The sequence below is a fragment of the Propithecus coquereli genome, unplaced genomic scaffold (assembly GCF_000956105.1).
Source record: "Propithecus coquereli isolate 6110/MARCELLA unplaced genomic scaffold, Pcoq_1.0 Scaffold503, whole genome shotgun sequence".
Lineage (NCBI taxonomy): Eukaryota > Metazoa > Chordata > Mammalia > Primates > Indriidae > Propithecus > Propithecus coquereli.
In genome coordinates this window covers 589,182-606,839 of record NW_012150875.1, presented here as the reverse complement: position 1 = coordinate 606,839, position 17,658 = coordinate 589,182, and the positions used below count along the sequence as shown (strand labels likewise).

The 17,658-nt window shown below is 43.2% G+C and overlaps 1 protein-coding gene across 1 annotated transcript in view; it reads left to right on the top strand.

The window, feature by feature from the left end:
- Positions 1 to 17,658, top strand: part of LOC105820073 (serine/threonine-protein phosphatase 4 regulatory subunit 1-like) — an 81,914-nt gene that overhangs the window by 59,234 nt on the left and 5,022 nt on the right. Inside the window, exons 6-15 of the mRNA XM_012656481.1 lie at positions 1,976 to 2,083; positions 2,896 to 2,961; positions 5,634 to 5,792; positions 6,399 to 6,583; positions 7,647 to 8,107; positions 10,194 to 10,387; positions 13,262 to 13,357; positions 14,241 to 14,426; positions 14,687 to 14,848; positions 15,762 to 15,862. Coding sequence (XP_012511935.1) covers positions 1,976 to 2,083; positions 2,896 to 2,961; positions 5,634 to 5,792; positions 6,399 to 6,583; positions 7,647 to 8,107; positions 10,194 to 10,387; positions 13,262 to 13,357; positions 14,241 to 14,426; positions 14,687 to 14,848; positions 15,762 to 15,862 — 1,718 coding nt within the window. The remainder of the gene's footprint in view (positions 1 to 1,975; positions 2,084 to 2,895; positions 2,962 to 5,633; positions 5,793 to 6,398; positions 6,584 to 7,646; positions 8,108 to 10,193; positions 10,388 to 13,261; positions 13,358 to 14,240; positions 14,427 to 14,686; positions 14,849 to 15,761; positions 15,863 to 17,658) is intronic.

Genomic DNA, 17,658 nt, shown 5'->3' with positions numbered 1-17,658 from the left:
CATTGACTCTTTTTGACAGCTCCAATCTGCTTTTAGGGCTATCTCATAAATTTTTTATTTCAATTATATTTTTTCAGATCTAGAATTTCCATTTTGATCTTTCATAGAATCTTTCCAGTTTACATATCTCTGATATATAGTCTATCTCCTCTTCTTTATGTATATGTTTTCCTTTTATTCCTTAAATATATTTATACCAGCTCCTTTGAAGTCCTTGTCTGGTAGTTGCAACATTTGGATCATCTTGGTGTTGATTTCACATTGACTGCTTGTATTATGGGTCACTTTTTTCCTGTTAACATAAGTAGTGATTTTTGGTTAGACACTGGACATTATAAATGATATATTTTAGAGACTCTGGATTTTGTTACATTTCTCTAAAGTAGATTTTTCCCTAGTAGGTAGTTACGTTGATTGATTTCCAACTCCAAACTGTCTCCCTTGTGGTGAGCATCAGCTGAAATATTTGCTCATTTTGTTTAATTTCTGACTGCTGCTTTTTTGTAGGTCCTCTGGGATCTCTTCCACACATATATAATTAATCAGCCAAAGATTTAAGCAATTTTATGCATAGATTTTGGACCTTACTTGCAAATCTCTCTTATTACAGTTCATCTTTTCAGGGTAGCCTACCCTCCAGTTCCTGCCTTTTGGTCATTTTTCACTGCTTTTAAAATGGTTGTTTTTTGTTTTGTCACGATTCTGTAATTGTTACTTATAGAAGGGTTAGTCTGACTAAGCTACTGTGCTATTGCTAGAAATCTTAGTTCTTTTTTATAGTTTTCATTTCTTTGATGAGATAACGCAATCTGTTCATTCATTATGATGCTATTTTCCTTTTAGTCCTTGAGCATATTTATAATAGCTGCTTTAAATTCCTTTTAAAGTCTACTAATTCCAATATCTAGATTTTTCTGTGGGTTTGTTTCTATTGACTGATATTTTTCTTATGTATAGGTCACATTTTCCTATTTCTTTTCATATCTATGGATTTTTTTTTGTTTTCTGTTGTGTCTTGTTGATAAAACATTGTAGAAGCTCTGGATTTTGTTATTTTCCTGTGACTAGTGCTGACTTTGTTCTAGAAATCAGTTCAGATTCTGTTTCCCCTGTAGTAGGCAGCACCTGAAACAGCTCAGTTCTTTCATCCTTCAGTTACTGCTTTTCTCTGTGAACCTCACCATCTCCCCTATGCATGCAAAGTTCAGAGATCTGCCGAATATTAGGGTAGGAGTTAATCACAGATTTCGGGGGCTTGCCTTTCTTTGGCTCCCTCCTTTCCTTCCTAGGATTTTCACCCCCACTTTCCAGCTGCCCTGGCAGCCCCAATCTCTGTTCTCTGACTTCTGTAGCCAATAAAACTGTAGCTTTTGCTTGAAGTCTAGCTACCCTGCATACCCATGCAGAATGGGAAGAAGTGCTTTCAGGCAAAAAGCTGCATAAATGCAAATTTTACCCAGTGTGGTTTTTTTCTTTCAAGGGTCTGCTCTGCTTTAGTTGCTGCCAGGGTTTGATTATTTCCTGGTGCTTACAAATCATTTTATGTACCTTGACTTTCTATTACAATATATTTCCCCTCACCACTATTTGTTTTTTGTCACATTACTTACCTCTTTCTGTGTTTCCTCATCTGGAAAAATGGGGATAAATAATACCCATGCTAGAGGGCTCTTGGGAAGGTAAAATGAGTCAATGTACAGAAATTTTGTTTATGTATTGAGCACAAGGTGGGTACTTGGCAAATGGTAACTCTTGAGCTTCAGAAAACCCTTATCTGAGTCAAACCGGGCCAGTATTTGACCTTCTGTTTGTCACAGAACTTGACAACACTCAAAAGAAAGTATACTTAATTTTTCCTTCCTGGATATTTTGGCAATATTTTGAATGTTGGTTTTTGGAACATGTCTTGTTATTGGTACATGTGACTTATATGCTTTGGTATTTCAAGTGATTCTGAGTGTCTTGTTCTTCATAGATCATCTGCAAAATGGCTTCAATGCTGAGTAAGGGCACAGTTGAACGCCTGCTGCTCCCTCGGTTCTGTGAACTATGCGGCGATGGGAAGCCCTTTCAAGTTCGGAAGGTGGGAGCATAAAAGTTTCAAAACTCCTTAAGTTAAAAAATTCCAAATCAATTTCTCTGTAAAGTTTCCGGACTTCTTTAGTAGACGTAGCCTGTAGGAAAAAATGTGGCTAGTGTAAAGTGTGTAAGAAAAATATCTGAGCAGTGTTGCCAGTTTTTAATGCAATTAGGAAATGCATAGAGACCTAGAGATAAGATTCTGTGTGAGTAAACCTGTTGGCTCAGGCACAGGACGGGAGTCTTGAGACCTTGCTGGCTTGTGGTTACATGCTGTTACCCAGGCATGCAAGCTCTTTGATGAGCTGGGGCGATTTGTTCCAGAGCTCTCTTATCTTTGCTGTACCTTCCAACGCCAACCCCAGCTTCCCTTTTAGTTCCTTGTCGCTGGCTGTCAAGTTCTTCCTTTTGAAGAAATTCTTCCTTTTGCCATCACTCCCTGAACGCCTTGCTGCGTAACTGGCCATCGCCCCTCTGGTCTCTCGTCAGGTTGCATAGGCAAGACACAGTAGGTCTGGTTTACCGTGCAGAGAACATTAAGGGTCTGTTTTGCCCTATTGCTAACCAAATGCATTATGTATCAAAATCAATTAGGAGCCAGAAAAATCTTAGAATTTTAGTACCTTATTGTAAATCCTGCGTTTTTGATGCAGTGGCGGCACCGAGCACAGCTCTGTGTGGGCGATGGGCTGGGTGAGGGCTTATTAGCTGCCTGACTAGAGGGATGATTGCTCGCAGGGCGCCTGCTTGTTAGCTTTTCCAATTTGTTAAGACAAAAAGAAAGATAATAATAGGTATGCCTTTTGCCTTTTAAAGGTGTGCGCTACAAATTTTGGTGATGTTTGTCATGCTGTTGGACAAGATGCCACTGAGAAATTTTTGGTATGTGAATTTTGTCACTTATAACTGCTGATTCACTTCACAGTGCACTTTCAAAATCAGTTGTTAAGTTTTGTATTTATGAGTCCGTTACTTTGGAATGGCAGCTCAGTTTTGCATTCATCAGTTCAACTTTCTTGACTTCCGAAGTTAACATTTTCCTGAGTATTAGGCAGCTGGTCTGTGGGATGAGCTGGAAGCAGCCCCCGTCCTCTTTCCTATGGACTTTGTTGTCATCTCCTCACAGGTCACTTTCCCCCAGTTTCTTCTCACTGTCCGAGCCACCGTCTCTACCCGCTCTCCACTGTTCTGTACGGAGCACCACTTGACCACCTCACTCCTGGGCCTCAAACCATTGGGATGTTTTTCTTCGTTTGCAGGTTAAAATCTGGAGCCTCAGTGGCCTTCCTGGGCCCTCACAGGTGCCTTTCCTGCCTCCCCTCCAGTCACTGTCCTTAGTTCTGAGTGCCACCCTGGCCCTCTGTGGGCCCCAACTGAATCCTGTGGCGGGCCAGGCATTATATTCATAAAATATGTTTAAATTTGCAACTGTATTTTTGATAAATTCCCACACGATTCTGATGCGCAGCAGGGTAGAAAACAGCTTCACCAGCCAGCCAGGTGACCTTTCACCTTCCACGAGGCTTCCTGCTCTTTCACACCTCTGGGCCTCTACTCATGACTGTCCCTGTCCTGAGGGTGTCTTCCCTACCTGGTGGGACCCTACTCACACTTCACTCCAGCTTGAACACGGCTCTGTGAAGTTCTTTCCTTGTCTAGACTTGCCTACCCCCTGTGCCAGAGTGAAGGGCTGTCTCCCCTTCCAGCTCTCCAGGGACGTTTTGTCCAGACTGCCTCAGTGCAGCTTTGCCAATAGGGAGCTTCTCACAGACAGGGACCGCATCATGCCTGTCTTTGTTCCCCAGTGTCTGCCCAGTAGCTGGCACTCAGACTGCCATGTTCAATGAGCATTTGTCACTTTTGACAGAATATACTATGATACCTGTGTGGTTGGAACTTAACCTCAAAACATGTAATGTTTAAATTGATTTTTAAATTTAAGTTCAGAGCTCATTTTATTTTATTTAAAGTACAAGCCATGTCAACATAGTTCTAACTCAAGAATAATTTTTAATGGGCTCTTGCTTTGAATATACAGTGAGTATTATCTTCTACTTAATATTGTTATCTGAATGAAGAGCAACAGTGACCAACATACTAATCTTTCTGTAGGTAGATGTTTCCACGATCATATCATATTTCCATTTGTAAAACATTTTATGCTAATTATTTTACATTAGGATATTAAAAACAAAGCCTTTTAAAAGGATAAATTTTCAAAGAAGATGTAATCATGATTGATACAGATATTAAATGAACATGTGTCAAAGATTTTATTTAACTCATTTATTAATGAGGGAAACCAGTAAGATATTATAGCCAGTTTAATGGAGAACACAAAGCATTACACATTGATAAACCAAGGAATACTAAGGTGAATTTACACATGGATTCAAAACTGGTCAATTGCATTCCACTGGACACAGTTTGCATTTCTGTGGAAGAAATTATTTGCAATACTATCAGTTTTTAACAACTTACTTTCTATCACTAGAGTTGTAAAATACTCTAGTCAAAGATATGGTTATCTGGATGGGTGAATTAGTTGGGAAATCTGCCAATTTCAAAGTCTTTCACAATCTTTCTCTGTACTTCACACAATGAATACCAGTCATTCTCCCTTTTTTGAGGTTTTCTTTTTTTTTTTTTTTTTTGAGACAGAGTCTCACTGTGTTGCCCAGGCTATAGTGCCGTGGCATCAGCCTAGCTCACAGCAACCTCAAACTCCTGGACTCAAGCGATCCTCCTGCCTCAGCCTCCCGAGTAGCTGGGACTACAGGCATGCGCCACCATGCCCGGCTAATTTTTTCTATATATTTTTAGTTGTCTGATTAATTTCTTTCTGTTTTTAGTAGAAACGGGGTCTCGCTCTTGCTCAGGCTGGTTTCGAACTCTTGAGCTCAAACAATCCGCCCACCTGGGCCTCCCAGAGAGCTAGGATTACAGGCGTGAGCCACCGTGCCCGGCCGGTTTTCTTTATTATTTTTTTTTTTTTTTTGAGATAGAGTCTCACTCTTTTGCCTGGGCTAGAGTGAGTGCCGTGGCGCCAGCCTAGCTCACAGCAACCTCAAACTCCTGGGCTCAAGCAATCCTTCTGCCTCAGCCTCCTGAGTAGCTGGGACTACAGGCATGCGCCACCATGCCCGGCTAATTTTTTCTATATATTTTTAGCTGTTGATTAATTTCTTTCTATTTTTAGTAGAGATGGGGTCTCGCTCTTGCTCAGGCTGGTCTCGAACTCCTGAGCTCAAACAATCCACCCGCCTCAGCCTCCCAGAGTGCTAGGATTACAGGCGTGAGCCACCGCGGCAGGCCGAGGTTTTCTTTATTATCTGTTAAATTTCACCAAGTCATTTACTAAAATTAGGTGGTAAAGGAAATGTTTCTTTCTTCTACTTACAGTTTGTGTTTCAAATGATTCCTTTCAGACCAATGTGTATTTCCCTTTTCTTTGTCATTCATTTCTGGCTATGCCTTCACTACATTATTAAAACAGCTTCTTCCCTTTCTCAGTGTACTCAGATTTGAGTGACACTATTTTATTGTTTTGGTAGATCCCGAAGTTTTTTGAGCTCTGCTCAGATAACGTTTGGGGGATGCGGAAAGCCTGCGCTGAATGCTTCATGGCGGTGTCGTACAGCACCTCCCCCGCAGTCCGCAGAACCACGCTCTCACCTCTCTTCATCAGACTTGTCAGCGACCCCTGTCGATGGGTGAGTGCCATAAGCACTGTCAGTGGTGACATTGGCCTCTGTCCTGTCGAACTGTCTGTGGAGCTGTCCAGCCATGCCGGGCCTCCAGGTCTCGTCGTGGGTTGGACCTGGAACTGTGTATTTTGTCCTTTCAGTTCACTGATCAGCATGATCAGATTTAGACCTTGTGAGGTACAAGTTAGAACAACTAAAAGCTCAGAAGCTTTGGGTGAATATTAAGAAAGTGGCACAGGCTCAACATTTATATTGACTGTCACAGAAGGAAGTGGTATAGCTGAACTGTTAACCTTTTCCGTATTATCATAAACATGCCTGTAGCAACTAACAGGGTCTGTCCCACTACTTTATAAAGTCTGATATTATTCATTATGAAATTAATATTCTGCAAAAATAAGAACTACATTACAGGGCTAAATTTTTCCTTATTTTCTGTAGAAACATAGTTTATTTGGAATTTAGGGAATGATTTAGAAAGTAGTAAATCTGCTACTAGACATGATGTTTTGACAGTGCCTTGTTTGGTGGGCGCGCCTGTTTCAGCCTGGGATCCGAGCCGGCCACCGCAGGCTGACACTGTGTTCACTGTGCTCTTCTGTCTGGTTGCAGGTGCGCCAGGCTGCCTTCCAGTCCCTTGGCCCCTTCATTTCCACGTTTGCAAACCCCTCCAGGGCTGGCGTTTATGTTCGAGAGGATGGCACCCTGAGCATCCGACCACCAGCCCAGGATCTGGACTCCGAGTTTGCCTCTGGCTCACCCATTCCCAGTAGCGGTGGTGACACGTCCTTAGCCAGGTATGCTCCCGCAGGATCAGTACCAGGACCTCTGCTTCACCTCAAGCAGCCACCTAAAATTCTAGCAATTATCTCATCTAGTTTTAGTAACAGTGACCTTCTGGGCAAGATGGAATATTAGAGCTTTAATTATGTAAAGAAGCAAAAAGTAATTGCAATAATGATTTTGAAACATGACTACTGTGTTATAAATAATGAAGCTACTGTGTCTCCTAAATTTAGATAAAATATTCATTGAGAGTAGTGATTAAATAACCTATAAAGAAAATTTTCTTCACTTTTTGATTAATGAAGTTCTTCGGGTAATTTACATAGGGAAAAATGTGATGTCTCTTAGATGTACTTTTGTGACCTAGGGTGTTGCACATAAAGGTGACATTTCTGACCAACATTAGTAGGCCTTACACTGTTTTTCTAGTGTGGTGATTGATCTTGGCTTTTTATGTCTTTCCTCTGAGGATGATGGGTATGTACTAAGGCAACTATTTCAGGTGGTTCCTAACCATCTCTCCATTGTTAATGTTATGCAGGAGTGTGAGAGTGGGAAATTGACACCTCACATGATAACAGATCCTTTTAAAGATTGGCCCATCCTTCCTCCTTCCTTCTGCCATGGAAGTTCATGAGCTCCTGCCGTATGTCAGGCCTCTGGCCCACGTCAATGTCTTCCTCATGAAGACCTTCAGAGGAGTTAGCAAGTAGCCAGCTCTCCCAGGCTCAGCCCTTCAGTTCCTGAGCCTGCCCTGGCAGGGGTGCTAGCAAGCAGCGCGGGGACGAAGTCATGCCCCTGAAGCCAGGGCTCGGAATACAGTGGAAGCGGAGTGCTGAACTTCCACATGGTGGTTTCAGTGCACATCATACTCCCAGTGGGGCAGTGAGGGCTGATTGAACCTCTTATCCTCTTGCGAGGTTTTAATCTTCTGACAGCAGGAGACACGAGGGTGGCAGGTAGCCAGCTAGAGGAGAGGACTGGCCTTGCAAGGATGTGGGTCTCGTGTTTTTCCCTGTTACTTTCAGTCTAATTACATGGTGCTAAAAGTTTGCTTCCCTCAATTTAACCTAGTTCAACAAAGCCTTTGCAGTTGGAGCCAGATCTACCCATGGAAGGGACATCAACAGAAACCAGTGGTTTCCTGCATATCACAAGCTCCTCGAAGGGCCTAATGGAAAACCCAGTGGAAGGTTCTGCTTTGGTTGGGGCTGAGTCGTCCAGGCCTTCCTCGGAGGCCAGTGCCTTCTCTGAGCTCCCTGATGTTAATGCCCTCCCCATCAGCCGCCACCCTGGACCAGATTCCTGGGCCTTCCCAGGGAGCTCTGAGGATATGTTCAGTAATTTCCTTTATTGGCGAACTCCTCTCCCTGACATAAGCACGGACTTAGAGCTACTTCTGAGCGAGGCTGGGCTGCAGGAAGAAGACTACAGCAGACCTGAGACTGTGTATAACAGCTGTGTGGCCAGGAGTGAGATTCAAAAAGTCCTCGATAGTTTGCAGGAACATATGATGAATGATCCAGATGTTCAAGGTAAATGTTGTCCATTGTAATTGAAGAGAAAATGGGATATTTCTGTGTTGTGCATTGCATGTCACCACTTCCTTCTTCCTCAGGCCTGTCTACTGATGCGTGTACGTACCTGTATTTGTTTACACTGTGCACACACTTGTCCAATCTCACTATATCTAGAACAGCCAGAGATATCTCCATGCAAGAGTTTTGCCTCCTTGTTTTGCAGATAGACATGCCCACAGTCTGAAGTCAGTTCTGATAGGAAAGTGGCTCGTTCTTGGGCATATCTGTAACAGTGGAAATTTTATTAGCTCCTTAGACACGATTACATCATTTCCCACGTATAATGCCCTTTTTGGTTATGAAAAGCTAAGGATGCTCCTTTCGGAGCCTATTAACTGAGCCCTCAGCTAAACTTTAAGATTTTGGTCTTTGTACAGCAAGGAAAAATACAGCTTCTTCTTTGGGGTATTTCTCATTTTGTGACTAGTGCTCCCACTGAGCGCCTGACCTGGGAGCCAGGCCTGCAATCCACACCCATTGTCACGACTCTTCTTTCTCTAAACAGTGCAGTATTTGTATTCTTCCTTGAGTTGGGGAAATTGGAAAGAACAACACTTGCTGCTGTTTCTGGGCAGAGATTTGTGAAGCTTTCGGGAAGGGAAATGTGAAAATCTAGTTAGCCCTGTGATTATTCTTTGTCCTTAAGTTTATGAAGGAAATTAAATCAATGTTTGCTGAAGGAATGGGTACACGTAACATACCACTTCTAACAGCTATAGAAAAAGGTCTGTTTTTGGAAAACACATTGCTAAAGCTGCCTTAATCCCCAATGCCAGGGCCTGGGCTGGGGGCTGGGGGAGCAATGACTGGAGCAAGAGGCCTTAGTGGTCTGGTTGAGGGGACTGTGCAGGCAGCCACTGTGTGGGTGTGGGAGGGCTGGGAGAGGAAGGGACTCACTGTGCGGAGGAAACGTCTGGGAGAAGACCTTGAAGAGCAGGTCGTATTTGCCCCGGGCTTTAGAGGGTGCCTGGGAACCCACCGTCCCGAGAAGTCAGAGGATATGTTTCAGAGGGTTCTTTCAGCTCCCTGGAATCATTGTGTGTAAAATCTTGTATGTATGTGAATACTTAATTTCTATGTAAGAAAGGGCCCACAGCTTTCTTCAGAGCTCAGAGAGATTCTATTATCCCAAAAGATTCGGAAATAAATGACATGACATGTTTTATTTGTGAACCGGCTGTGGCAGGAATGTTCTTAAGCCATTGGGAAAGGCCTGGTGCGCTGCACTGAGGAGAGGTGGGACCCGCCCTCGGCACAGGAGGAGCCAGCAACAAGCTCTGAACATTGTACTGAATGTTGGGGTCCATTGAATTTAATAAGTAGAAAACAGGATACAGGAAGTAATGCATGTGTGCATGCACGTGTGTGTGTGTTTTGGGAAATTGGGGGACATAAAAATATCCAGTTTATTTTTACAGAAAGATATGCAAAATGTGTAGTCTTTACTGTTTGGAAGGTCTCAAATAGTCATACTGTGGACAGAAAAAATGGGTAGTCCTTGGGGCTTGGTGAGTGAGATCATTGCTCATCTGTGTGTAAAAGATTTATTCATGCATGGGCATGCCAGTGTGCACGTGTGTGTGTGTGTGTGTGTGTGTGTTTGTGTGTGCGTATGGCAGAGAAGGCAGCTAGCTGCTTTCTATATCGGGGAGCAGGACACCTTCACCGAGGCAGTGGACCTCCCAGACATCATCGTTCATTAACATCATGTTGTCTGTCTGTGAAAGATGGTGGAGTCAAACTCTGATTTTTCCTAATTGAGGCTTTTCAAGTTCAGATTTGATGTTCTGTGCATGGCTGGCGTTTAGTTGAAATAGTTACTGTTAATGGCTGTAAACATCACCACCTTGCTGAGAGCTTGTTTTGAGACTCCAGAACACTGTCACTTGCAGCCCTCAGCTTCAGAGCAGATACGGGGTGTGTGTAGTGTACCTACGTCATACAGCCTGGAGCAGATGGTGTTGTTTTGAAGACTTCTCTGAAGTAAATCCCCACAAACCAAATAAAGTTATTAAAATTCTTGAAACTTCTTTTCCTGCAGCTCAGGTTCAGGTGTTATCGGCTGCACTGAGAGCTGCGCAGCTTGACTCCGCGAGTGGACCCAAGAGCACGCCGACAGAAGGGCTCAATGCAGTGTCCATTTCCGGTCCCAGCGCTGCCTCTGACAGTCAGCCCGCTCTGTCGGCTTCATCATCGCAGAATGAGCACTCCATGGCCAGGATATTACAAAGCACAGTAAGTATTTGCCCTGTCCCTCAGCCACCGAGGATGTGACAGAAATCACAAAGCTGCATTTTCTTTTATTAATATATCCCGGCAGAGATGATAAATGGCAAATTTCATTTTATTCTTAAGGTCATGTTTTAGATAACTAGACAACCAATCAATCAGATGATTGATAATGCTGACTCTCTTCCACAAAAACAGGGTGGGGACCAAAAAAGTACCTTCTCTCTTCTCTAACAATGACAAGAACTTACTCTGGGGTGGAGTGGCGGGGAGTTAACCACAGAGACGCTCTGTTTCACTGCTAACAGATGTTTACATCTTTTAATGATAGTGGAAGGCGAATTCATGCAATTCCTAGAATTTAAAGTCGACAGGGCCTTAGCGATGATCATCGCATCTGGCCACTCGTTTCGTAGGAGCGTTAATACCTGGTTGCTCCGGGAGTGGCGCTGGCCTGCTGATCGCAGAGGAGAGGTTTTGGAAAACCAGCAGTGCCCACTGTTCATGCACAGTCTGGAACCAGCCCCTGTGAGGCCCGAAGCTGGGTGCGGAGGGACCCATGCCTTGTTCCTTACTTGGAGTCTCTCCAGAAGCTTCCTTACCCTCTTGTGTCTGGAGTCCCCTGTGCTTTGTTAATTTCTACGGAGCTTCCACTTAGATGAGTTTCAGCTGGGATCTTTCACAGTTGGGGTAAGAATAGAGAATAAAGAGTAGAGAGGGGCCTGTGATCCTGCAGTCATTGGTATTTCAGCACCTCTCATTACCATGCGCACGATGGGTAATCTCTTCAAACTCGTGGTCTCAGGGCCAGAATTGTTTCTCTATTGACGTGGTCTATAATTTGATATTAGTGATTAAATTAATGTATCCCCTCATTCACCCCCTAGGCCTGCTCTAATAAAGCGAAATAAAACAACAAATTTTAAAAACTTGAATATAAAATGTTCAAGAGTTGGTTAAGGTTATCTATGATTAATAAGAAATGAGATAATATTCTCTTTTGCCGGTTTGTTTCTAAAAAATTGGCAAGAAAACTCATGTTACCCTTTTTACCTGGAGTGCAAAAATCACGTGTGTTAGGTAGAAAGATATGGCCACATTTACCTTGGTGGGGATGTGATAGTGTTTGGGCTTCTTCATCATAGGCAGAAGTGAAAAAAGAAACAAAAACAGATTCCTCCAAGTTGAGTCTCTTCCGTTGTGGGTGTGGAGGGGCTTATATAATTGGGCCCTTGTTTTATGGCTGTGGTTGTCAGAGCTTTTGAATTTGCAGTTTGTCGCCAAGGTTCTAGTGGGATAGGTCAGGTTCCGTCCGGTTGCAAAAGAAGGAAAAGGAAACAGAAAACTCACAAGTGCTTGAACAATGAGGAAAATGTCCTCCTACACAAATGATAGGAAGAGGGGCTGAGGCTGGGGGGCTCCAGGGCTGGGGCTGCTTACCTGGGTGCTCACCCCCCTGCCCTCCACTCTGCTGTGGTGGCCCCATCAATGTGTGACGCCCAGGGGAAGGATGGGCCTGTGTCTTCCCACCTGTCTCTCTTGAAGAGCAAGGAAACCCTGGGCCAGAGACCCACCTGTTGCCCTCTCCCTCGGCCTCCCTCCACTGGCCACAGTTGTGTTGTGCGTTCTCGGGTTTAGCATGCTGGGCTGGGTAGAAAACAAGGGAATTGTCGCAGCGGTTGGGTTCACTAGAAAGGAGGCTGCAGGGCCGTGAGTGAGGGTGCACAGGTCGCCAGTGTGCTGCCCTGCTCAAGGGTGTTTTGGAGAAGTGAACTCACAGAATCTTTTGGGGTTGCCTTGACTTGGCTTCTGGAGTAAGTGCTGTACATAACACCTGCACTGAAGACTGTGGGATAGAATTAATTCCTCAAAGGATAAGAAGGATTCCGGTGGTGCAAGGAGAATTTCAGGTCTTAGGTTATCATATCAAAATATTTCTGTTTTACCATGTCCTGTGTTAAAATAAAAGTCTACTTCAGTGAAAACCTTGGGAATTGAAGGTTCTGGTAGCATGCCTCAAAGCAAATGAAGCATCTATCGGTATATTAATCGACTTTCCCAGATCATATATTGAGCTGATTTGTCAGAATCCATTAAGCTGGTAGACAGTATGACATTTCAAGTGCAAGTTGGAAATCCGTGTTATGGTTGAAGGAGAAGGTCAGGTCCATCTCAGTTAATGTTAATCAATGATCAGAGACCAATATGTCACTGTTGAATGTTCTTGCTCATTTTAATTGTTAAGCTAATGTAAAAGTTCATCAGTAAACATTAGGAGTATTTGCACATGTGAAAACTGAGAACAGTTTTCCAAGTAAATACTCCTTTATCAGCCACATCTTTTCCCTCAAGTTCACTGGGCCCCCACGTCCCATTCTCTCTCTGAGGTCTACCAGTGCCACAATCTCTGATTCTCAAGAAATGCTGGAGCTGCTGGCTCTGCCATTTCTTGCAAACCTCATCCTTCCTTCTGGAGTGGTCTGTGCCTTAAACGTGTGAATGTTGGAGGGCATTGGTTAGCCATACGAGGGAGACCCCAGGGCTTAAAGGGTAGTAGATGCAGACTCACATCGTTGGTACTCACGAACTTTAACTTCAGACCTTGTCTTTTTTATAAGGACCTCAAGCAATCTTGAAATGAAAATGTATGAAGTCAATTTTCCTTAGCACTTAAAATAACTGGTCTATACAATGTTGTATGTAACCGTGCAAATGCAGTTTTCAGCATCTGGAAAAATATCATTGAGTTGAAGGAAAGCTTTTGTCTTGGCTTGCACAAGAAGTCATTTCTGGCATTGAAAAAGGATATTTTGAAGGGGAAGTGGTTGGACAGATTCTTCCTTTGGAGCAAATTGGTAACATGTCCAATGAACTCTGCAGGATCCAGGAGAACCCCCAGATGGAACCAGTGACCATTTGGAGACTGGCCAGAGGCATAATCCCATCCTACTCGAGGAGAATAAATCTAAATTACAGGTTTGTTCCTTGGGGGGAAAAAAGCAGCTCAAAACTTTATATTTTCTGAAAGTTAACTTTAAAAATGGCCATTGGAACCAAATATTTTTCTTCTATCAATGCTAATTACATATCTTAGTTCATATTCTGTGTTGCTAATAGCTCCTCTCCAACTTAAAAAAATAAACTCTAAAATTGTGTTTAAAGTCTTCTGAACAATCTAGAATAGTATTTCAATAAAGCAAACCAATAAGGAAAAATTTTGATGCCTAACATTTAGTGTCTGTTTACAAGTTGTTTTGCTCTTTTTGTTTGAAAAGTTTTTGACAGCAGCTCCTTTTGTTGAACCATGTTTGATTTTATTCTATCTTGTGGATTGGCTTCTTGTGCCATGTAAGTTCCCTTCAATGTTTTCAGTGATTGGGGCCCATTGCTCTTATAGAGATAAACAGAAACGGGGTGATGTCTTAGGAAAACAATATCCCATCAGTTGGAAAAATGCAGTCATGATTTTCAGAGTGTAAAGGTCTCAGGCCTCAGGTTCTTGGGGCATTTGTAAGAGAAGAGATGATCGTCTCCGTTCTCAAGAGCTGAGGGTACCACACTAAGCAGACATTGCTGTCTAGACTGTTCACTCTGATATCAAATGTTGTACCAATCTAAAAAAGATGAGTTGTGGGCATTGTTTTAACTTCAGTCAAAATTGAAAACCCACTCCCTGGTGAAAACAAGGTTGCCAATCTGAAGCCCTTTGGCTTTAGAAAAGCCTTTTGTTCCTCTCGAATTTCTGCTTTGTTGTTTTCATCCTCAGATTCTAAACTCTTTGTTTCTCCTGAGTATTCTCCTTTCTTTGATTTCTTTTCTCCTGCAAGCATGATGGCTTCTTTTCTCTCCTGTTTCCCAGGATATAATCCCTCAGCCTCTGCTGGATCAGTACGTGTCGATGACTGACCCAGCTCGAGCCCAGACTGTCGATACCGACATAGCCAAGCACTGTGCCTACAGCCTCCCAGGGGTGGCACTGACCCTAGGCAGGCAAAATTGGCACTGCCTGAAAGATACATACGAAACACTGGCTTCTGATGTACAGGTAAAAGCAGCCTTTTCAGAGGCATGCACAGAAATAGGGTGGGTTGTCTGAGTAGGAAGAAAAGGGAAGCTGCAGCAAGGCTCATTGACCTGCAGTCTGTGTGGATGCAAGTTGGCATATTTACTGGTCTCTGATAAAATGATGCTTTGAATGGCCAACACCTGGCAGTGTTCGTGTTGCTCCAGAAATGCCACCCGAGATACTGAGAACAGTGACTTCCCCTTGCTTGTTGTGATTGTGTGTCTGCTGTGCACCCCTAGTGGACAGTACGTCGGACCCTGGCCTTCTCTATCCATGAGCTGGCTGTAATCCTTGGGGATCAGTTGACGGCAGCTGACCTGGTGCCCATCTTCAATGAGTTTTTAAAGGACCTGGATGAAGTACGCATAGGAGTTCTTAAACACCTGTATGATTTTCTAAAGGTAGGAAAAAGGGTTAAAAGCAAAAAACAAACCTCCCCTCTCCAAATCAGTCCTGTTAAACCCTGGATATGTGTGGTGTCAGTGTAAAAAAACAATGCAGCTGTTTTGCTGTCTTCAGCTGAAATGTACTGTCCAGAATCTTCCAGTGAGTATTCTTTCAGTGATGGGTTAAATATTTTTTATACATTTCCTCCTAATGTTCCTGTCCTTTCGAGTTGTAATTCTGTGGAGGATGGTAGACACACAGCCTAGCACATTCTGTGCAGAAGAGACTGAGCCCCTGGGTAGTGACCTGACTTGTCCAGAAGTCACCCAGGGGAAGAGCCTGGGCCGAAGTCCAACCTTAGCTCTACATGAAGGGCTTTTTCTGCAACACGTTCCTGCTTCCCTTTTTGCTTCCTCCCCCCACCCAAAGGACTGATGGATGTAAAAAAAAGAGTTTAAAAATGACCTAGAGGAGCTAATTACACTCACCCACACGACCAAGAGCTGCCCTTGTTGGGCTTTGGTGCACGATGCACCGGTGTCGATTTTCCTGTCCTGGGGCAGAGGTGCAGGCTCCGCTCTCTGGGAAGCAGCCCTGGCGCTTTGGCATCTGAACACACATAGACTGGGGTTTTTAGGTGGGAAATTACGAAAGGAGGAAGACCTGGGGGCATTTAGAAGAACATAAGCACGTGTACCAGCTGCAGGGAAAGGCTGGCAGCATTCAGGGATGCATTCGATGTCAGTGAACAGCCATGTTAATTCACAGCCACGCTGGGTCCTAGACTAGGTAGTATTGGGGAAACACAGAGTTCTTGCTGGTAAGAAATGTATAATCTGAAGTATAATAAAAGGGAGTATTTTGGGGTCATTTTGAAGGCTTATATATTTGTATTTATATTTACCTATATACATTTTTAAAAAATAGTTGCTTCATGAAGATAAGAGGAGAGAATATCTTTACCAGCTTCAAGAATTTGTAGTGACCGGTAACAGCAGGAACTGGAGGTTTCGGTATGAACTAGCGGAGTAAGTAAACACCTTTCTGGAGATATGAGAAGGCAAATTAGATAGAATAATTCTCAATTTTCCTACCTTATAAGTGATTTCTAAACCAGCAGTAATAATGTTCTTTTGGATAAAGAGATTATGTTTTTATTAAAGTATAAACTGAATTTCAGAGCCCTAAGTTACAAATACCACAGTCTCCGGGGAGACATTCATTTTCAGATGAAGACAGGGCTAGAGTCACTTTGGAATTAGAGTGTTCTGCTGTTCTATAAGGCAATTTATTCGAACCAAATAAAAGATGAATCACCCACTCTTCAATATTTTCCTATTAATCAGAGCAGTTTTTGCCATAGCTTTCTTGAACATTCTGAGTGTTGTCCTCTGTAGGGTACAGCATACTTTATGTACTTCAGCCTCTAGAGAAAATCAGGCTACCACGAGGGATATGAAAGGACCTAACCCAGATGAGACGATTATGAAATTAAAATGTCCCCCAACGTGGCTCATATCTGTACATCATTTTGTATGTGAAGGAGTTAATTCCATCTTGTGCCGGCAAAAGGAATGTTCCAGGTTTTAGTGATTATGAAAGAGTGAAAGCATTGCTTTCAATAACTCCCCTTCCAGAGATACATAATATGCTTTTTGTGGTATTGAGAAAATTTGTTTGGGGTTGTTGTTTTTTAGTTTTCACCTTGTTGATATTCATTTCGGTATCTTTACTTTCCATTTTTCTTATCCACAAGTAGTATAGAAATCTCTTAAATAATTGTCTGCCCTGAAGAAATCCATCAGGGTTTTTTTTGCAGCTATTCGGGATATGATTCAGCTGATGCCAGGGGCAAACTGAAAGATTTTCTCTTTGCTGTGATCTTTAATCATTATGCTTGATTTGAGAGATGGAGGTTTTAGTCATTATTCCGTGTTCCCAGCGTCCTGGTCTGAAGCACCGAGAAAAACAGGCCCATGTTTTCCACGAAGGCATTGCGACCTCTAGCGGCCGCGCGCGGGCGTGCGGCTGGCGGCCGAGCCGGCTGACCCGCTTCCCGGGGAGACAGACCGGGCTCCGCGATCCGTATCTCCTCGCTCGCTATCTCCCATCTCCCCGCGCTTATTGAAGCCCGGGCTGCCGATATGAATTCTGTGCTCCCGTGCCCATGATATTGGTATCGTTTTTCTGAAAAGAGTGCTTTTTGATATGAAGGTATTCACCGGCACTCCTGGCTCCTGGCTCTAACTTCCTCCCCATCTCTTTTTCATTTCCTTTAGTTGCTTGGGTGAAAATAATGCCGTTTATTTTCATACCCTTCTCCCCCAGCCCCATTTAAAAAATAGTGAAAGCGTTGGGAGTAGGTTTTCTCGAGCAGCCATCTCACGATTTTTTTTTTTTTGTCTGTTGGAGTAAAGAGCAAACGCTCCCCGTTCTCTCCAAGCGGACCTCGCTGGATTGAAACCGCCTCCGTGGTTCAGTGCCGAGCCGGCAGGCAGAGCATCAGATTTAATTTGCAGTTGCGGGAACGCCGAGGCGGCAGTGAAATCTCATTTGAGTGTTCCCTTGATCTGTTGATCTTTGGGAACTTCAACATTCTGGCTATTTTTATGTTATCTGATTTTTAAAGTTTTATGTGCTTTTCAACTGATAACCCAAAATTGAAATATTAAATCTGTATTCATAAATTTCTCAGCCTCTGTTTTACAGAGTTTAATTTATTTCCTTTTTGTTTGATTTGTGTATATGTATGAGATACAGAATTAATTTTTTTTTTTTTTTTTTTTTTTTTTTTTCTTTGCATGGTCATTTCACTCAGCTTTCT